General features: G+C 39.7%; 2 protein-coding genes across 2 annotated transcripts; one reads left to right on the top strand and one right to left on the bottom strand.

Annotated features, from left to right (window-relative positions):
* The first annotated feature begins 629 nt into the window (after positions 1-629).
* On the top strand, positions 630-12,622 carry LOC149936285 (sperm-specific sodium:proton exchanger-like). The gene is made up of 20 exons (XM_090181193.1): positions 630-680; positions 5,860-6,075; positions 6,954-7,208; positions 7,501-7,641; positions 7,710-7,826; positions 7,890-8,160; positions 8,222-8,619; positions 8,689-8,894; positions 8,957-9,204; positions 9,270-9,624; positions 9,681-9,887; positions 9,948-10,298; positions 10,366-10,491; positions 10,559-10,657; positions 10,726-10,902; positions 10,967-11,104; positions 11,191-11,388; positions 11,470-11,679; positions 11,745-11,864; positions 11,928-12,622. Exons 2-20 carry the CDS (start codon positions 5,874-5,876, stop codon positions 12,042-12,044), a joined length of 3,936 nt encoding a protein of 1,311 aa, XP_090037319.1. The 5' UTR covers positions 630-680; positions 5,860-5,873; the 3' UTR covers positions 12,045-12,622.
* On the bottom strand, positions 12,571-16,088 carry Arp10 (Actin-related protein 10). The gene is made up of 12 exons (XM_090181194.1): positions 15,763-16,088; positions 15,612-15,684; positions 15,471-15,550; positions 15,286-15,394; positions 15,113-15,219; positions 14,885-15,036; positions 14,658-14,693; positions 14,342-14,433; positions 14,166-14,251; positions 14,014-14,095; positions 12,898-13,099; positions 12,571-12,835 (listed from the first exon to the last, which is right to left on the bottom strand). Exons 1-12 carry the CDS (start codon positions 15,831-15,833, stop codon positions 12,702-12,704), a joined length of 1,224 nt encoding a protein of 407 aa, XP_090037320.1. The 5' UTR covers positions 15,834-16,088; the 3' UTR covers positions 12,571-12,701.
* Positions 16,089-21,925: the final 5,837 nt, after the last annotated feature.

The raw sequence follows: 21,925 nt of genomic DNA, 5'->3' as shown, positions 1-21,925 counted from the left end.
GAAGGGCCTAGAATACCTTTCCCACCTCCTGACGCCGCCACTGAAGGCTAATTTCTGGACCTGCTTTTATTATTTATCGTTTGTTCCGAAGCTTATACCTTTTCAATTGGACGGTGTAAGCTCTCCTTTATAGATAATTCATTCTATAAATCGAGCTTGACAAGCGAATCAGCTTAATATAAATTGGCGTATCAAGGTTTTAATACGCTCAATTGACTTGTCAACTAATTTGAAGATGTACTTTAGTCTAATTTGAACCGAGTTGAATACGAAGTTCTCCATCTCGAATACCAGAATTATAACTTATATCTCCGTATTGAATTGAGGCCGTACTGTGTTTTGGGGGAAGTTAAAGTTTATTACCAACGAATAGGCCCCCCCACTTCTTCTCTTGCCCAAGAGCAATTACAACAAATCTACCCGGGCTTAGCGAGTTATTAAATTGCTCGGTAATTTTTTTCACTGTATAGTAAAAGTTACCGTTAAAAAGATAAAGGATAATTTAGTCGTCAATCTTATCTTGTAAATTATTAGCTCTCAGAAATTGTCTCTAACACTCTTTTACACCGCTTTGTCACTGATTATAGAAAGATTTTCTTTAATATTATTAAATATTATAAATAAGTTTGGAATAGCGCGTATGAAAATTAGATCCGTTTTTTTTGTTAATTTTTTATAAAGTAAGTTTTAAATTTTTATTGTTAACCCGATGTAACGCGTAATTTTTAAAGGATGGATGTGGCAACGCGTTTCTGACTCGAATTAACAAGTGATTTCGGGGGAAATTGGGAATTTGGGGCCAATGAAATATTTTCAGGGCAGCTATTGTATTTCGATAATAACCCTAGTTACGGTAACTTCCATCCGCTATACAGAGTAACGTATTATCAGTGTTATAATATTGTTAACGGAAGCGAAAGCGAGGGGTCGGTCATTTGGCCAAATCCCGTACAAAATTTGGAAAAAAATCGACAAATCCAAGAATTTTGCTCCTATAGACTTTGTATGACAAATCCACAATAAAAAATCCTGGATTTTCAAAAAATCCAAAATCCCGTACACAAAACAGGCAAATGTCCGACCCCTCGAGCGAAAGACTCTTCGCTGTTTTTGTAAATATTTAACTAAAAACGCCGTTGTTTTATATATTTTCAAATATAATCAAAAGTTCAAAAAATAACATATGCAGTAAGATGAAATACTTCTCTCTCAAGAAATATATAATTTACTTTGGATTTTACGAACGAAGGACCTAAAAATCCATATATTCCGTAAACCCCTCGTTAAGTCGATTAAGACGATTGAAAGTAAAAATTTGGCAATTTTTCAGTTAAGCGCGCTTGCAAACCTTGAATACGTAAGCGCCATTTCAGCCGAACCATTAACGGGATAAAAGTTAACCTCTAAAAATTGGTGTCACATTTTAGTTCAGAAAGTTAATAAAAATTGGCCTCTGGGCTCCGCCACTGCCGTTCCGTTTCTTCGGCGAGCGGTAGTTTTCGTAGGCGCGGACTTTACCCCGTATCCCGCCTTCCATGGCGCTGTCTGAAGATGGGAGGATGGTATTATCGGATAGTTCGTTACTAGCGCTAACCTTGGCTGTACTTTGCAAGAGGCATATCGGTAACTTTCTCCGGATTCTTAATGAACGAATAGACAATAGTTCGTAATTGTGACCCGTTTCGGGGCTGCGAGGACTACACCCTTTTTACCTCTCTTTGGCGGTTTTCGGGGATTTCGAGATTCCCCGGCTTGTGTCGCCGCCGCCGCCGCCGCGTGGAAGGCCCCGCTTTTGACCCCTTTTCCCATTCCGGCAACTGACTTCGCGCTCTCTTCAAGTAACAGCGACGCCGCGCACCGTTGCCTCTTTTCTATCTCAGCGGCGCGCGTTTCATTTTCTTGTTTGCAAAAACTCATCTCGACCGACCAAAAGGAATACGCTCGACACCTGTTTGTGTTTTGTGTTCTTTGTTTGTAACTTATTTTACGGCGTTGTATTTTATTTTTCACCCGGCTTTACTCGGAAAAAATACGATTCTAAATGACCTAAAGGAATATTTCTACTCTTATTTATTAACCCACCTCACGCGCTGGGTAAGTTCACTGTTTATTTTATCATTTTATTATTTGGAAAATATTTAAACCGAGGAGGTAGTCACTCGTCAACATTTTATAGAATTGTATTTTTCACTATTGTTTGCGATTTCAAATGATTTATCACAATTTCTCGGTGAGTTTTCAAAATTAATTTGTGATTTCAAATGATTTATCATAATTTTTCAGTGCCTTGGTTATTGGCCGAGCTGATTATTATTATTAATTTATTTGTGATTTCACAATATTTCGGTGCGTTTTAAAAAATTATTGGTGATTTCGAATGATTTCTCACAATACTTCGATGAATTTTCGAAAATTATTGGTGATTTCTAATGATTTCTCACAATATTTCGGTGAGTTTTCGAAAATTATTGGTTATTTCTAATGATTTCTCACAATATTTCGGTGAATTTTCGAAAATTATTCGTGATTTCAAATGATTTCTCACAATACTTCGGTGTGAGTTTTCGAAAATTATTGGTGGTTTCGAATGATTTCTCACAATATTTCGATGCATTTTCAAAAATTATTGGTGGTTTCTAATGATTTCTCACAATATTTCGGTGAGTTTTCGAAAATTATTGGTGATTTCTCACAATATTTCGGTGATTTCAAATGATATCTTACAATTTCTCGGTGATTTCCATTAAATTTTTAAGTGATTTTTCGTGATGACACGCGATTTGTACACATGTTTACTTAAGTGATTACCCCCCCCCCCGATTGTGACACACTATTTATATTTAAAGTTTCATAATTTGCTTCTCGAAACGTTAACCTTTTTTTAATATTTTTATTAATAGATAAATTAAGAGCGTACACTAAAACGCACGTATAAATTTCAGAACACGAAATTATTTGATTAAGTTTATTTCATTGAAGTTAATTTAAATAGATTTTACCTTATTTGTTTTATTTTAATGGTTTAATCTCTTTTATGATCAGGTATGGTCAGAACTCACGATAGGGGGGTGGTATAATTTAGAGGGGCCCGTGCAGATTGGGGGCCCGCCAGTGGCGTAAATGAATATTCAGGGGGAAAAAGAAAGGTTCCGGGAAAAAATGGTACTTATAATAAAAATAAGGCCTCAAACGAGTTTCGCGGGCGGGCCCCAAACGATTTAGTTACAGAACTGGGGCCCGGTTTTAATAAACGAGGTAGATTTATCTCAGGTTCCTCCTCGGAAACAAATAGTTGTCTCAGGTAACAACAGCTTTGTTGGGGCCCAAAATTATCTGGGCACGGACCCGTCTTCGGTTACCCCGCGTGAAACATAAATCATTTTATATGTTCTTTTAGATACAACTAACAATTGTAAGTTAAGAACTGAAATCATAATTGGGAACAATTATGTTTCGTAGCATTGCATTATATTTTCTTAATTTAAAGACGCAAATAATTATAGGCGTTTAGACGAGGCAAAAACTAGCTTTGGTAATCGACCTATTTCAAACCACATTTACAATGATTTTACATAAGTTTAAACAACGGTATTGCAAATGTAAATTCAAACCAAAACAATGTCTCTAGGAGATAAACAAAAAACTCGTTTCTCGTTTTGTAAATCGTGAGTTGTTTTCGGCTACCGAAATCGCGTAATGATTTCAATAAATAAAGAAATCAAAGTAACCCCCCCCCCCTCCGCGTTTTTTTTTATACGTCTATGATCTTGACCAATTTTCTTCATTGTTTGGATTCTAAGTCTAGGTTGTAAATTTCTCACTCGCCGGTCTAATTAATCAAAAAAGAAACCCCTTTTTTAAGAATGAACGTGAAACGCCCATCGCTACGAAAATGGTTTACAACACACGCCTATCTCGCGTTTCGTAATACTTTATCGTCGTACGCCTGTTTTTATTTAATTTATGTTACCCCGAACTCGTAATATTAATGGTAATCGCTTTATAAAAATTAATTTTCCGAATCGCTAAACTTATAAATTTCAAACCTTAATCGAAAACAAACAAACCTTTCCAGTATAAGAAATATGAAAATTAAAAAAAACGAACTCATTTTTCAAACCGTTCGAAAAAAAGGCTGATATAATTTATGGTTGGTAGTTACGTTCGAAGACGGTGTTACGGTGAAGTCTACTCTAAATTAAAACCAAGTAACCTTCTATTTTATCATTCGTAATTCGTATAAGGTCGTTTGAAATAAAGTTTTAAAAATATATCGTTCATTTTTAGTGAGCTTAAGCTCTCGATGACTTTATAAACGGGAACGGCTACGCTTTCCATCGCTGTCAAAATACAGTAAAGTTCCCGTTCAAACTTCGCTTAAACTCTAATAACTCTATTTATATAAATATTTTTTTTTTAAATCTCAATAAAATATGGGTAAAATGCCAAAAGCGAACCAATGACGTAAATTCACCATATTTTTTTCCAGTGTCGTAAAACCGTATTTATTAAAAAGTACACTCTTAAAAATAGTTGATGCTATAAAATTCTCGGATTCGAAAAAGTGTCAAGGGGATTTTTCTGTTCATTGGATTTTTATGTATTTCACGGTGTATAATCGAAGCAATCTTTCCTCGGCGTCTAGGGCATTCCATCGATTAAGTGAGAGATAATGACTAAATTACAAATTGATTTTTGTAATCCGCAGCAGGTTGTGTCGGGATATGACGTACTGAAACATATCCCTATAGGCTGTTCATATATTTTGTAAAAAAAATGTAACGAAATTCGTTTAAACTCTATTTAAATTATCGTTTGTTTCACGGAGTCACGAACTTGCTTTAGCTTAATTTTAATTTCATTTCATTTTTTATCGTTTGAGAAACATACAGGAATTTTAAGTGGGTAAAATATAAAATAAAGTATATATAATAGCATAAGTAACATAATAACTATAAGTATGACAAATAGCCTAGATTATCAGCGAACTGATTTTCACAGTTATTGGACAATCCAGGTTTCGTTTAGCCGAGAGCCCCCTAGTGTCTAAAGTATGCCCAAATAGAAATGTACTAGTTGCGAGTCCAAGTCGTAGCTGGGCGGGGAGGGTCAGTGTTGAAAATAGGTTCGCTTAGAAAATTAGCATTGAAACCATACTTATGGTTATTATTTTACTTATGATAATAGTCATATTTTAAAGCGACTGAGATAGAGCTTACCAAATATTAAAAAAGATATATTTTTTACGGTTTATAATTGTTCAAAAAACATTCTTGAAGTGACTAAATGAAAGACCAACTTAAATAGAATAATTAACTTGGTAGCAGAAACCTAAAATTATAAATATGGAACTTTATACTAATTTTAAGCATCAATGTATTAATTAATCAGTTTTAAGCTTATATGATAAAATTGTTAAAATTAAAATTTTCGAATTTTTGCTCAAAATGGAGCAACAGAAAAGAAATTGAAACCCAAATGGAATCGAATGCAAAAAGATTCCCGCTGTTGTTTGAACCAAAAATCATTGCAATATATCCAAATACCGGCGTCTTGTCAGAAATTTAAATTGAACCATCAAAATATAGTTTTCATTTTCTGACCGACAGAAAGAAATGGAAGAATTTGACACGAAAATCGGCGCGCGTTTGTTTCAAAACTGCGGCCCTTATTTTTTGAAGTGTTTCTCGACAATAATTGAAGTACTTTCTGGGTGTGTGGGATTATTATGTCTGTAGGACGTGTCTGTACGAATGCCTGTGTTTTAAAGTCTAGCTCATTTCCCCCTCTCTTTTACGTAACCCTAATAATTGCTTTCCGAGAAGCGAGCGTGTAGTCACATTTTATTTTTTATATCAGAATCAGTGCTCAACATGGACACCTTGTCAAATTCGAACCCCAATATCATTCCGTGGGAATGGGGAGCAGACGGACACCATCACCACAACAGTACGCACCATCGGCACCACTGTCACGTGGGCAATGATTCCGGAAATGGCACCGATGACGAAGCTGATTCGGCTCACAGCGCGCCTTACAGCATCTTGTTCTTGTTCGGAGTTTTCGCCATTGGAGGTATTACATTTCTATTTTAACCGCGCGCATTGTTTGAACTAGGAGCAACAAACACAAGGAGAACGCAGCTAGCATTTAAACACGCTAACGCAGTGGTGTGTACAAATTTCATTGGACGAGCCTTTACGCTGATCGTTTTACGGAAAGGGGGAAGACAATTTCCGAGTTTCCCCCTTCCGACGGCAGCAGGCGCTAAAGCGTCTAACCAATGAAAAATGTACACAAAATGCACGACTTTTGACGGGTTGCGTTCTACTTGTGTGGGGTGCTCCTAGGTTTGAATGTGAAAACACGCAATTTGACAAAATGCTCCCCCCACCCTCGGTTACGGTCGTTATTATGAAACCGGTTTAAATCTCCTTTTTTAAAATTACAATGCGATGCTTTAATTAGATAATGAGTGGGTTGTCCGAACCGATTTTAATTGCCAAATTGTCACCACTTTGATTGCGTAATATGGTTTTGCGCAAATCTCGGAAACGCGGTGAAAATAATTTTGGGATATTACTGCCAATTGAAGGATAGCATCCAACTTTACAATGTTACCTTACAATTTTCGTTCAATAGCGAATAGATTGAAATCCATGACAATGAACTAGTTCATAGCATCAATCGTGGGCGGTGTCGGTCGAATTGCGTTTTAAAATTCTAATGTGAAAATAAAATTCAAATGGAACTTCGATTTGAGGCGTTTCTTTATTAATAATCATACAGTGATAGAAACTTTTACGGCCTTAATAAAATTTCGAAATTTTCATTCTGAAAATATTTCGTCAGATTAAGTGATTATTTTTCAAAGAAATATCTTACAAAATTGGAATAAGGATTACTCCTTTAACGTTTTCATCTTTTATTTTCCTAACCTTCCGAAAAAATAGCTATTGTTCGTTTCCTATTGAAACATCTTCGTCTTCCGTACACGGTGGTGCTGTTCGTCCTCGGGGTGTTGTTCGGATTGGCCGCCTCCCATTACCAACCGTTGCAACGCTACACGGAGCTGGCCAACATGAGTCCCCATCTTATCCTCTACATCTTCTTGCCTATCTTGATCTTCGAGTCCGCCTTCGCCATGGACACTCACACCTTTTTCCGGTGTTCGGTGCAGTGTTTAATATTGGCCGTGCCAGGATTACGTAAGTTGTTCAAATTATAACGACGCGCGCGTACAATGTAGAGTTTGTGAAACGCGTGGCGTCCCTAATTTGGGAAATTAGCGAGGGACTAAATTATAGCTTGTTTCTCTCAATCTGGGTTACGCCGGTTTTTCGCGTTTCAGCGTTTCTCTGTTTTCCCTCTCTTTTACTTTTAATTTATGCCCCTTTTTTTTTAATTGCGCAAATTGAGATAATCTGCATAAATTGAATAATTATCGTCTGCGCTTGTTTTTTCTGACGTATGTTAATGCGATATTTCTTTCGGTTACAGTAATTTCAACGGCATTGACCGCAGTTTTGTCGGTCAACTTGTTTTTAGCCTACGATTGGAGTTGGCCAACCGCCTTACTATTTGGTTCTATTCTAAGCGCCACTGACCCAGTCGCCGTCGTGGCCTTACTCAGGGAAATTGGTACGTTTTTGGAACGTTGAGGCTCTTAAATATTTTGCGGAATGTTAATGCGATTTGGTAAATGTTAGGAACCTCCAAGACGCTTTCAACCCTGGTCGAAGGAGAGTCTTTACTTAACGATGGGTCCGCCATAGTTGCCTACTCCGTTCTGATTGAACTGGTTGTACCAGGAACCGATGTAGATGGTAAGATAATATTTGAGGAATTTCCCTTCCGCTCCGATACTAAATGAAATGTGCTTTCCGTAGCTAGCACCATCATCGTCAAATTTTGTCAGATTTCGTTGGGTGGGCCCGCTTTGGGTTACGTCATGGGCAAGATCTCTGTCTTTTGCTTATCGCGAGTTTTCAATGACGCCATGATCGAAATCACCATTACTTTGAGCGCCGCCTACATCACCTACTACTTGGCCGAAGCCGTTCTTAAAGTGTCCGGAGTATTAGCCCTGGTGGCGCTGGGGGTTGTTATCAGTGGCGAAAAAGACAGTATCAGTCCCGAAGTCGAAGTCTTCGTGCACAAGTAAATATCCCATTGTCACGTTTGGTTTCTAAATTGACTTTGACGTGTCTATTCTCCACAGATTCTGGGAGAATCTGTCCTATTTAGCTAACACCGTTATCTTCATCGTTGTCGGTATCGTGGTGGCCGAAGCCGGAGCCGATTTCATCGAGAGGCAGGACTGGTTCCTAATTTGCGCCACGTATGTCGGAAGTACGGTCTTCAGGTTTATGATGATCGGAATATTGAGTCCTGCCCTTTCCCGATTGGGATACGGTTTACGCTGGCAAGATGCCGTCATCATGACCTGGGGTGGTCTTCGAGGTGCCGTCGGTTTGGCCTTGGCCTTGTTGGTCTCCGAACAAGAGGGAATTGATAAAGAAAACGTCGGGCATAAGATCCTCATTCACGTTTCCGGTATCGTTCTATTGACCTTGCTGGTCAACGCTACTACGATCAAACCGTTGTTGAGCGTTCTTGGTGAGATTTTACTTTACTCGAACCGGTGTCGGACGATTATAAAGATTTTGCTTGACCTCATTTTCAAAGGAATGAGTGAAGTGTCCAATTGGAAGAGACGTAACATGGCCGTTGCTGTTCGTCATTTGCACGACATTCAGGGGCGTTCCATCCACGTCCAAAAGAACAATCAGTTTCTAGCCGACGCCGACTGGAAACACGTCGAGCATATCACGACCATCAACAACCCTTTCAGCGCCAGGAAACCGTCTAAAGACGCTACGGACGATGAAGAGGTAGTTTTCAAATGTTCGCTTTCGCTTACTTTTGCCCTAACATTTTGTCAAATTTATATTAGAACGAATGCGACAGTGATTCGGCGTCGTACGCCATCTTGAGATACAGTTCTTGTCCAGATTGCGAATTGCAACACGTCATCAGCCCTAATCAGAAAGAACTCGAGGATATGTTCAACGAAGCTAGGCTTCGAATGATCAGCGCCCAGAAAGTCAGCTACTGGCGCCAGTTTGAAAACGGACTTCTAGCGCAAGAAAATGTTCGCGTCTTGCTGTCCGCAGCCGACGTGGCCGCCGATAAAGATAAAAGGTGATAAATTGAACCTCTTTTGCTACTTATCGTATATAGTTTGGTTAATCGAGTTGATTTCGTAGCTTTGTGACTGTGGAAGACTTGAAAACTCACTGGAGAATCCCATTTGTGTACGATTGGTTGGAAAGACAACTTCGAGAGCAAGCACCTCGAAAATTGAGTCAAGAAAGTTCCGAAACTAGTGACTTAAATTCGGTGACCACGGCCTGCCCTCATACCATGAGGCAGTTCATTCGACATCCCTATTTCGATTACTCGGTCTACACCGTCATCCTCTTGAGTATGGTTCCATTGGGTCTAGAAGCCGCCTTCCGTATTGACAAAAGCATTCGAAACGATCATCCCATGATATGCGACACTCTGCAAATTATCAACTACATTTTCTTCTTCCTCTACATCGTCGAAATAACATTGAAGGTACGTTCCAAAGTACTCGATTTACAAAGCCCATCTAATGGCGACAATTGTTCTAGATGGTACGTTTCACTTGCAAGAGGTACTGGCGCATCAAATGGAATCAGTTTGACGTTTTAATGTTGTTCTTCTACATCGCCGACTTAGTCCTTCATTTCATTGCCGACTACGGCTTACCCGGGAATTCGACCGAAAAGGACATTTTTACCATCATTTACTGCGCCGTTCGACTCGTTAGAGTGCTGAGGGTTCTCAGACTATTGAAGGTACGTTTGATAAAGTTACTAGTATTCTTTATATCTTTATTGATCCTAATTCTGATACAGCTCGTCAGACATCGCCTCTTGGCTATTTTGAACACAGTCATCAACAGTTATTTGAACGCCGGCTACGATATTGGTTGTGGTTTTCTGGTGGGTGAAGAAGAGGTTATGAAGATGATCGAGGACATCGTCGATTACCAGCCCATTGTCAAGGAACTGCAAAGTATTTGCGAACAGAACCGCAATCAAATCATCCGAGAGTTGGCTCTCTTACAGGAGAAACACTCTAGCGTCGCTGTAGCCGTCAAAACTCGACACGCCGCCCGAAGTATCTTGAATAACTCCAGGGACGAGCTCAACGAGTTGAAGGAAAAAGGACTTCTTGATGACGGAGTTTACGAACAACTTATGGATGTAAGTACAATTCTTTAAAATTAATTGTCACCCCACAAAACCCAATTACTAATTTGTTTCGTTGTAGTCCATCGAAAAACAAATGAAACGTTTAGTCAATTCACCAACCAGTATGCTACCGGCGCCGCCAATAGAGTTGCTGCGTAATGTTGAATGGATAGCAGATTGCGATGAGATATTTAACTTTATTAAGGTAATAAATTAATAATTTTACGTGAAAATATTTTTGGATATATTTTCATACGTGAACTTCTATTCAGAACCGTGCCACAGTTGTCAAGTTTCCCAAAGGAAAACTACTCTATTCGTGTGGCGACCAACCTTCGGGAATCTACATTATCACTGTAGGAATTATCAAGGTCAGACATTGATTTTCTTAGTTAATTATTCTTTACGTAAATTTCAATATTTTGTCTTGTTTGCTTAGATTGAAGGACACATTATAGATTTGGACGGCGAACTGGCCAATACCGATTCCTTTCACTGGTTCTCCAGTCAAGACTATTTCGAGGACTGTTTAACCGCCGCCAACGTCTTGGGCGAATTGGGAGCCCTCTCTAAGAAACCAATGAACACAAATGCCATATGCGAAACTGAAGTTCAAGTAAGTCATTTACTACTAAGTACTCTTTTACTACTTGGATATTAATCGACTAATAATTGTATAGGCTTTCCACATTGCTCAAGACGCGATGGAAAGAGCTTTCACAACGTTTAAAGAACACCCGAGTATAGAATACAATATGTGGAGAACTTGCGCGCTCAGAATCGCCAAAACTGTACTTAAAAACAACCCTCAATATGTGGTAAGTGTCGAAACTTTAATTTTGAAAAACCCAGCATGATGAAATATTACGATATTTACTATACGAATTTTTAATTTTAACGTCAGGACTGGTCAACAGGACGCATTATGATGCATTTACAAAGAGCCCTACTTCCCGATTTAAGGGGACTAACTAGTTTCACGCTCGAAAGTGAAATGCAGGACGTCATATTAATTCAAGGAAGGGCCAAAGACCCCAATACCGGCGAAATATATCGCGGAGTGGCCTACATTCCCAGAACCGTTTACACTCTCAGTTTTGAGGTAAAACCATTTTTAAGAATTATTCGTGACTTCATCAAGTCGGAGTTAGTCGTTTGATGAACTTTGGTTTCCCTCTACCAGAACTACGACGAAATCCGTCCAATCTTGTTGATTGTGGGCAGCTTAGATATCACCAGTGGCTCAGCTGGTCAACACAACCAAATGGAGTGGGCCGATAGGAGGCAACGATGGTCCATTTGTCCGCCTGCGCCGTCCCGTTGTCTTCTGCACCAAGTGCGACGAAGAAGTGCCATACCCGCCGCCAGCAGACGAGCTAGCCGAGCCCGAGCGGTAAATTAACTACTAATTTATTAATTCTCGAGGAATTTAATTTAATTTTCGTATTTAATTGAAAGAGTACATCAAGAGCGTCGTGGGTCGAAGGTCTTCCCGACTATTTCGCTCATCCTAGAACTTATTCTCAACCTATCGACCTTCAAGACGAGAAACAAGACAAGTCACATCTGCGACCAGATGTAATGGATATTTACTAATTATTAATCTTAAGAGTTATTAATTTAAAACGTTTTATATATTAGGTAACAGTAACAGTGCCACCGATACCCGGCGAAATCTCCATTTCAGTGCCAGCTGGCGTCGTTGCTCGTCGAAGAAGCACTTTAGATTTACCATTTAACGAAACTTCCGAAATGTAAAAAACAAATTGGCAATTTATACAGCCAAGACACGGAAGAGTGGATCATCCACCCAACTTAATTTAAACCATAGGTATCTCCAGATGTACATAATATATCTCTTCTGAGAGAAGTATCAATTTAGGCCATAAACACAAAACATGTACTTTCGCAGGCTCAAGGCAGTTTTTCCTGCCAAAAATGTAAAATTAAACAGAGTAGGGATATTTATAAACTCTCAATTTAGTTTTAGAAAGTCACTATATGATCTATTTTGCTCCCCCCTATTTTCCCTTTCGAAATTTATTTATAAAAATCAGCGTGAGCCTGCAAAGGTACACTCTTCTCTGAGATGTTTTATATACTTTTGGTATCTCATAGCATTTACATAAATCAACGCTCAAAAATGTATTTAAAAAAATCGCGTGTATAGGTTAAAGGTAAATGTAGCCATAGTTCCATTTTGTCGAAGGTTACCTCCTTTTATACATAACCTTAAAACCTTTAATATAATATATTTAAAAATATTGTTAATTTCATAGGTCAATTTTAGCTCTTTTTATACAAGTTTTTATATTGATGAAATATAAATTATACATTAATTTATAGACACCACAAATGCCATCTATATATTTATTTTATTACAAGCATACTTTATTAAAAATAAGTTAGTCCAGGTTACGATACACTTTTGCCCACGTCACCATCCAGCCACTCCTGATCTGACCAGTCGTTAATACGTCCCTTGCTTACGTATTGTTCTCTAGTTATTGAACGAGCAACTACAGCATCTGTTGCTCCAAAAATAGCTCCTAAAATTTAATAGTTTAGAAAATACTGTCGCTTAAACAAAAAGGACAAACATTTTTGTTACCTCCAAGCCACGCGACGTAGTTATCTTTAGCCGGGGGTCTGTGTACCTTAATTGTCTTAATGGGCAACCTTTTGGAGTACTTATCACTGGCTAGAAGCTTTTTAACTTCGGTGACGAAACGTTGTTTGAATCCAGCCAGCATGACTGTTCCTCCCATTAGTACAATATTTTCACATAATGATTTTCTGATGTCAATTGGACACTGTTTCAAACAAATTTATTCATATCATTAGTTAAAATTCAAAATTTGAATAGTTTAAATTTGAAAAATGGCTCCAATGGTATAAAATTTAAAAATTGGCTTCAATTATTTAAATTTTTCAAATTGGCTAATTTCAACAGTTTAATATCAAAATTGGTTAATTTCAACAGTTTAATATCAAAATTGGTTAATTTCAACAGTTTAATATCAAAATTGGTTAATTTCAACAGTTTAATATCAATTTTTTTTAATTTCAACAGTTTAATATCAAAATTGGTTAATTTCAACAGTTTAATATCAAATTTTTTTAATTTCAACAGTTTAATATCAAATTTTTTTAATTTCAACAGTTTAATATCAAAATTGGTTAATTTCAACAGTTTAATATCAAAATTTGGTAATTTAAATTATCTAATTTCCAAATTTGGCAATTTTAAGTTTAATTTCCAAATTTGGCAATTTTTTATTTTATTTATTTATTGAGGTTAGCTACAAAGCCGCAAAGGCCGACTTATGCATAGACATACAGAATCACGGGATTGACAATGAACAGAATATAAATTATTTAAAAAAAAAGTAAAAAATAATAATATAGAGATTCAGACAAATAATTTTAAAAAAACCAATAGTTTATTTAAAATTTTGGCAATTTAAATATCAAAATTTTGAAATTAGACTGTTTAAATTACCAATATTTCAAAATAAACTATCGCGATTCTGTATGTCTACGCCTTTGTAGATAGCCTCACTAAATAAACAAAATAAGAAATTACCCAATTTTGATATTGAGCTATTTAAATTACCATATTTTAAAATTAAACTCTTTAATTTGCTAATTTCAAGAGTTGTAATTTCAAAATTTGCAAGATTTAATAGTTTGATTTTCAAAATATGGTAAAAGAGGACAGACTAACTCTGAGAACGGATTCAAGAAGAATGGTAGCTACAGATTGACCATCGGCATCTTGCTCAAACAGAACTTCAGGTCCAACTTCTCTGAAATAATACAACATATCTCATTTACATAAAAATTCATTTTTCATTGATCATATAAATCTTTTCCAACCTTAGAACACCAGGAATTTTCAGAATCTTTTGACCATCCAAGGGATACTCAACATCCAAGGCAGGTGTTACGCCCAATGTCTTTTTCTAGCGTAAATAATTGAAATTTTAAATTTTGTTGAGACTATGTAAAAATTCACGGATTAAGACATTAGAAATATAAAATTGAAAACAAACTTCATCTGTTGGCGATGATGGGAAATTCTGAGAATAATAAAACTGTTGAATAGCGTTGCTTCTTTTCAACGGGGATACGAAACAAGTCCGAACTATATTAAAAGAAACAAATTGAGTAACTACATTCTTAATTAAAGGGATCTTCAAAGGAGAGCTGTGGGGGATTGAAGTCCATTTAAAATACGTCATTCGGTCGCCGTTCATCGCATTTAGAAAGTTACACTCTGATGACGTTTCCGTGACTTTTTTGAATCGACTTCCAACCCCTCACACCACTCTTGAAAGTCCCTTTAAATAATAGAAGTAAATAGTATACCTTTGATGTCTTCAAAGACGCTTTCAGGGAGAGGCTCTAGAAGAAAAACATAATGTCAAGAAACTTGTTACGATAATGGCCAACTATTTGTACTGAAAATTCTTACCAGGTTCTAAATTACCACCACCAATTTAAAACACAATTTGTAAGGAGTACAAAAACAGTTTACAAATGTTAAGGCACAAACAAGATTAGATTAGAATTGAAAGAATAGTACCCCCATTTACCATCTAGAACATTGCCCAAAGGTTGAATTTCTTTTCCCGTTCCTTGCACCTTTCCTTTATCCATTAATTCAGCTTCAAGTCTCCTATGAATAGCCTGCGCTCCCAAAGGAATCGCTTCCCAGGCATTTAAAATTGGGACTCTTTCAAAGATGTACAGTGAAATTAAGGATGATAATTAACATATGTTGCTAAATATAAACAAATTTCTCTGTAAAGTAAAAGGATATGGGTAATACAACAGTTTCAGTGTATCCAACATCAACAACGAGAGCTGACGAAATTCCTAACGCATAGATCACCATTAAATGAGATGGAAGAAATAGTAACGAAGGAACCTGATATATTAAAACAAGAATTATAAAATTTTTGTTAAATGAAAATATTTAGTAGCCTGATATTACTTCAAAATGAGTGAACAAAACTTTAGCTAGCGTTTCCCTGAATTCAGTTGGACATAAAACTGATTCCACAATAACTATACGTCTGTCTTTAGGGTTTACCACTAAATATCTATTAAGCCAAAAGTATAATATCTATATTTTGACTTCGGAACTTTGAAAATTGCTTGATAAAATTAATTTATCACCGAAAGTATAAAACATGAAGGAACTCTTTGAGATTTTCATATAGTTCCTCTTTGCTGTTGTATTCCCATATTTTGGTTGCCTAAATGAAAAATATTATATAATATTAATCTTCATTAAGGATTTGTTTTTTTTTTTTCAACCTTAGTTTTTCCTGACGCTTGAATTTCAGAAGGAATAATAAATCTAGGTCCTGGTTCTCTTGCAAAGCCACACCTATTTTTCCAATATTTAATTATTAATTTATATTTTATTTAATTATATTAAAATATTTGTAATCTAATAGCCTCTTACTTTGCGTATGCGTGACCAATGTCTAAAATAACGCAATGTTTATCAGTGGCGATTCCTTCATAGGGAGGCATTTTGATGCCAGAAATGAAGACAGTGACCAGTAGCTTGGATAAATTATTATAATTTATCCAAGCAAGTAGTGACACTAAAAGCCTGTACTAAGGCTTAATTCTGAATGACCAAAACCCTAGTTAAAAAGCATATGAATTGAAATATATGAGACTTAAATGTGACAGGCCAAGTCCAAGAATAGGTGAATATAACGTTTTAGTGTAAAAAGAGTACACTTCTCTCTGTAAGCATGGAGAAAGAGACAGTAAGAACAGACGAAAAGAAACCACCAGGGTCCAGGCCTAATGGCGGTAAAATCAAGGCGGACCCATTGCGGGACAGATACGATTTAAGCGCCATCTACACAAACAAAGATAATTTAAACTCGTACCCTAGATTCGAAATCACTATCTCGCGCGTGCGGATAGCGTTTACCCACTTCCCGCTGGAACTCAGAAAAAATTCGCTCCATGGCTTGCGCCTTACCGCAACCGACGGGGCCCGATTTTTCTGAAGTCACGTGCCGGAAAAGGGTAAACGCTTCGTAACAAACCCGTCAATGGGAAAGCTCTCAGTATTCGAATCTAGGGTGCGAGTTTAAATTATCTTTGACACAACTGGGGGGGGGGGGGGGGGGAGCAGAATAACATAGTGTGGGGAATTGGTGCATATAGCGTAGAGCCTTCACACCAAGCGCGCCAAGGGAAAATATATACAAATATATATAAACACAAAAAGCGAGAAAATTCATAATGAAAATGCACAATATAACTATAAAACACGACCGAGTAAAATACACTATGAATGTCAGAAAGGAGTACTCAGTTCCGAATGGCACGTCGGAGAATGACGTAGGTGGCAGCGACCACCTCGGTGAAGCCCGCGTGAACCGCCTTGAGGACCCCATCTAAAGAAACCGGTAGATGCCTCTTGTGGAGGGCGGAGTGTAGACGCAGCCGAGGTGCAAGCTGGTCGGGGCAGACGAAGAGAATATGTTTCACAGTGTCAACAGCACCGCACATCGTACAACTGTCTGTGGGAGACAGGTTGAATCGAAAAAGTAGCGTCTTTGTTGGAAGGCGGTTGCAGCCGAGACGCGCCAAAAGAGTGTCATCGCGTCGCGTAAGCTGTAGACGCATGATTTCGCGTGAACCTGGGTTCGGCTTCGCGCGATAGAGAGCATACGTGGACGCACGAGTCCTCCAGGAATCAGCCCAAGTAGTGGTACGGACCTTGCTGCACACTGACTTCAGTTCGGAGAGCGTCGCGGGGAGAAAGAAATCAACCTTCGATGGCCGCGGAAGACCGGTGACTCCCGCAAGTCCATCCACCGTTTCGTTGTCCTCCTTTCCTACATGAGCCGGGCACCACAGGAGAGTCACCGAGTAAGGGTACTTGTCGCAGAGATCGTGAATTGCCGTGACCACCGGGTCAGTAGAGCGCTTATGGAGCATGGTGAGGGCACTCATAGAATCCGAGCAGATGATCACCGAGCTGTGAAGATGAGCAGACGCATAGGAAAGAGCTAGTTGTATGGCGAGTAGCTCGATCCTGTTGATGTGATAACCGGAATCGACATAGGAACGGGCTCCAACCCCTAGAGATGAAATTGCGAAAGCGGCGCCGGCGATTCCCGAGTCCGAAGCGAGAGAACCGTCAGTGTAGATAGTGATCGCATCCTTGGCGAGAGTGTCAAGCGTCGCGAGGAAAGATTGCCTCAGCGCGTCCGAGCAGAGGTCGCCTTTGCGATAATGCAACCAGCGGGAGAAGACCTTCACCGTGGGCGGTTCCCAAGAAGTAGATGGGGTGGGTGGGATGTGACTCCTGGAGGTATGAAAGAGCCAGGAAAGATTATGCTCTCTGGTTAAGTGCCACGCACGAAGCAAGAAAGGGAGCCGGTCCGGTGCGAAGTGATGTTCAAGGACTTCCAAAGTGGCGAGATTGTCGCGGAGGAGAGTGGGGTAAAATTCTGGCGTGTCGGCTGCTCCACATGGCGCGTGAGTGTGAACATGGACACTGTATCTCTAACCGGACGGGAAAAGCAGCCTAAAAGAGGTACCCCCTCACTGTCCGTTTGCGTCCTACTTCGTATTAGCTGAAATAGTCGGCCGTACTCGATTCGCAGGGCCGTCAAGGTCATTCGAAAGAATGTAAACCCCCATTTCAAACCATTGAGTCGTGAATATTAATCTAGAGATCCAAACAAATCTGCTCCCCACGAAACAAGTTTTTGAAAATTACGAATGTGCCGTCTCCTCTAAAATGACGAGAAAACGTTATCATATGACCCGTGGCGCCATCCATTATTTTTGAAAAAAAAAATCTTTTTGCCGGAAAACGCGTCTTATTGAACGAAACATTGAGAGATAGACGGCGCCACGGGTAGAATGATAAAGTTTTCTCGTCATTTGGGAGCAGACGGCAGAATTCTTATTTTTTAAAAACTTGTTTCGCGAAATACTGATATCCGACCTTTTGATTGGACCTCTAGATTAATATTCCCACCTCAATGTTCCAAACGGAACGTTTTGTTGGCCACGCGGCCAAGTGACGAATCATAGCCCCCCCCCCCCCCTTTACAGAGAGACGGTGGCGTCGGCAGGTGATTTTGTATGGTGGAAGCTACAGCTTTTCCCGTCCGGTTAGAGATACAGTGTCCATGGTGTGAAGGTCCAGGATGGAACGACGAACGCTCAAAGGAGGAATTGCCGCCTCCGCTTCCATAAGTACTATGGGCGAGGAGTAAGTCACGCACTCTGCGTAAGTGTCACACTTATTTATTTCTTCTGGCCATACGCGACTTCGAGATGTAAGTTACGCACTCTGCGTTAAGCTTGTTTTCCACAAGCGCGCGTCATAATGTTATTTTCTTTACGCGCGTAAAAACGTTTGAACGTTTCAAAGCTGAGAAACGCGTCGTTGCGTGCGCCAGTGGAAAACAAGCTTAAGGCAAAAAGGAACGCCAGCGGAAATGTGGTTTAAGTGGCGCCCAAGGGCCCCTAATTTTTCTAGGGTGCCATAACCTGGCACACCATTAAAAGTAAGATAAATACGTATTTTAAAAAATAAATCAATTTTTATGTCACTTACGTCGTTAGTTCGGTAATAATTAGAGTGCGTAAATCAACGCTCAAAATCAGAAAAGGGGGGGATGTAGCGCCCCCCGTTTAAATTACAGAGTTGAAACTTGCACACAGTGTAGAGGTATAGCAGTAATATGGATTAAAAGAGAAACGGATTTTAAAGTCAATCTCATTGAGTTGGGAATAAATAGAGGTACTACTAAATCTGGCTGGCACGGGACCAATTTCTTTCAATAAGGAACCTTTATCAACTTTATCGTTCTACCGTGGCGGCATCGGTCTCTAGTGGTGGCAACTATATGGCAATTGCATTTTTGCGCGAATCTGACCCGAAATTGAAATGTATAATTTATCCTAACAAACAAACCTTTGAAGTGGTTTAAAAATAATTTTATTCTGTCAACACGATCCTTTTTAACACAAGTTACGGCGAGTTAGCTAATAATTATTTATTTTTAGCCATATAACTTTACAAAATATAGATGGCACTACCACCTAATTATAAAGATGAATTTCGTACAGTCTTCTCAGAACAGGTCCCGCGTAACCATGGCAACCGAAATCGTAATTGTAATTCTAGTAGTATTATTCCCAATTCAACGGTCAATCTTATCCAAAATTATAAGACTTGGTTGTGCAGATAGTGGCAACCCTATTAAGTATTCTTAGAAAAAACGGCGTGGTTATGTCACCCCGTTAAAAAGGTATGGACGGTGTTGAAAATGTGGACGACGACGACGACGACGACGACGCCGACACTTCACAACATTCTAACGAAAACCATAGTTCCACTCGATCATGTGGAACTAAAAAGAGGGGGCGCACCAATAAGTGCCGCTAAGAGCGGGGGCCCCAATAAGTGCCGCTAAGTACGGGGGGAACCAAAAACCCCCGCAAAGTGCGGGATACCAATAAGTGTCGCTAACTGCGGGATCCCAAAACATGTCGCTAAGTACGGGCAAGTGTCGTAGACCAGGAGTGTTCCGGGTCCAGACTTCGGCCACCCCCCTTGACGGATTTATGCTGGCCCGCAATAAGTGCCGCTGAGTGCGGGGCTCTAGGCGCCATGCCCTAGCGCCGACCTTACTTCCCCTAAGTCATAACGTCGACTGCTTCGTCGTCTTCCTTTATGATAGGATATTAGCGGAAAGATGGAGAAACACTGAACTCAGCGGTAGTCACCATATACTTTCGGTATTAATAGTACCGACCCATTTATGCGAAATTCTAATTAAATTACATTCATCACTGAAAACGACGATGTCCGTCATGTTAAGAGTAGGCGTTTCTTTTAAAGTCTGACCAGGGGCGGATTGGGCCGGTGGGCTGGTGAGCGTTATCTCACGGGGCCGCGACCAAAATTACCCTTTAGTTCGACTTGGGACCGCTTGAAAAATGATTTTTGGGGGGGCCGCAAGCCTACAGTACCCACTTCACGAAAAAGGCGCCTGTCCACCCCTGAGTCTGAGTCTGACTCTTGTACGCTACAAACGTTAATAATGCATAGTGTTTCTGTCAGAAACGTTTCCTCGGGGGAAGGTAATTAGGCTCAGGGTGGTTTTTACCAGACAAACGTGTGTGTGATGTCCATTGGCAAGCTCTTAACGCCCGGGAGGTAGAGATTCCCCCCGGAGAGATGCCTGAAAGAAACCCAGATAATGCTTATTCAAACTAAATACATAGTTACGTTCGTTTTCACTCTTTGTACCTGGTATATCTTTTTATCGATGTATTAAAATATAACTACCAAAACAAGGAAGATACAGATAAGGAACGTCGCAGATATAGCCCCTCAAAAAAGATAGATACCAAAGGGCGTGTGTCAGAATTTATAGCCCGGTGTACCTGGTAACAAAGAACACACCACCGGAGGTCTATCATCATAGTGCCCTACGCCAGCGTCCCCCTAGCCTGGACAGGTGACAAATCCAGCATGGGTAGTAGAACCCTACTACTGATGGTCGCACCTTAGACCCAAGCCACTCAACCCAGCAGAAGGTGCAGCACTGGGTGGACCAATCCCCACTTCGCACACAGCAGTGGGAGTAAAAGCGGATGCTGTAGCAACTCCAGCCGACACCCTACCTACGGAGGTAAGGAGTCAAACCCTTTGGAAAGAGAGCTCCTAAAGGGAAACGACGGGCACACAGCAGCCCAAGTAACCCGGCACAGCTGGCACCGGAGATCCTGGTGTGGCTCCAAAAGGCCAGGAAACAGGACCACCGTGCCCTCATACGGAGGCCCGCCACCCCACAGCAGGCTACCCAATCCGCCGAGGCGGCCAGTTTGCACGGACCCTCTCCGTTAGCCTGAGCCGAAGCTCAGTATCCAGCCCAAACCTGACCGAAGTCGGAGGTGGAGATAGGACCATTTGATCGGAGCTAACATCTCCCAGTGTGCCACCGCCCTTATGGGTTACAAGAGCCGGACCCCGACTCCTCGGTAAAGCCACCAGTTATTGCACACTCCGACCCCTTTAGGGCCAGATACCAAATAGCAATAATTTAGATACATAAGATACATTCTTTGCAAACAGATACGGGGGAAAAGGTATGTGTAAGAGTTTTTATTTATCTGTGTTGGCCTGAAAATAGGTAGTATGGGTTAGTCTATGATCCGTATCTAGATATCGCTGAACACTGGTCGTAGCCCTTCTTGGGGAGAATCAAATCAGAGAGAGGGGGTTACATAAAAGGGAAAGGGGAAAAGGAGACATTCGAATTCAGAATGGAAACCCTTTGTCTATAATTAATCACAAAATCTTAATTTTACACTATATAATGACACTATACACAAATAAACAAAATGGGGGAAATTATTACTGTCTTTTCTTTATATCCAGGGGACAATGCAACTTAATGGCAAATAGTTCACTCCAAATGATAATGGCGATAGCAAAAACGAACGAGAATGTAATCCTAACTGTATAAACATACGACAAGGAATGAGCTCTCAATCTCAAGGGGACCTGTTTGAACCTCTCTTCTGACAATAGCGAGGACTTAAACCTTTTTATTCCGTGCCCCCCC

This window comes from Leiobunum rupestre, chromosome 7 (genome assembly GCF_980474605.1).
Source record: "Leiobunum rupestre chromosome 7, qqLeiRupe1.1.hap1, whole genome shotgun sequence".
Classification (NCBI taxonomy): domain Eukaryota; kingdom Metazoa; phylum Arthropoda; class Arachnida; order Opiliones; family Sclerosomatidae; genus Leiobunum; species Leiobunum rupestre.
Note: the sequence above shows the minus strand (reverse complement) of the source record. Positions and strands in the feature narration are given on the sequence as shown.

Coding starts and splice junctions, on each gene's coding strand:
- LOC149936285 (XM_090181193.1), top strand. CDS start 5,874: ATGGACACCTTGTCAAATTCGAACCCCAATATCATTCCGTGGGAATGG. Junction 9,625..9,680: donor TCGTCGAAATAACATTGAAG/GTACGTTCCAAA, acceptor CAATTGTTCTAG/ATGGTACGTTTCACTTGCAA. Junction 10,658..10,725: donor TCACTGTAGGAATTATCAAG/GTCAGACATTGA, acceptor TTGTTTGCTTAG/ATTGAAGGACACATTATAGA.
- Arp10 (XM_090181194.1), bottom strand. CDS start 15,833: ATGCCTCCCTATGAAGGAATCGCCACTGATAAACATTGCGTTATTTTA. Junction 15,220..15,285: donor TTTTGTTCACTCATTTTGAA/GTAATATCAGGC, acceptor TTAATATATCAG/GTTCCTTCGTTACTATTTCT. Junction 14,252..14,341: donor CATCATCGCCAACAGATGAA/GTTTGTTTTCAA, acceptor TATTTACGCTAG/AAAAAGACATTGGGCGTAAC.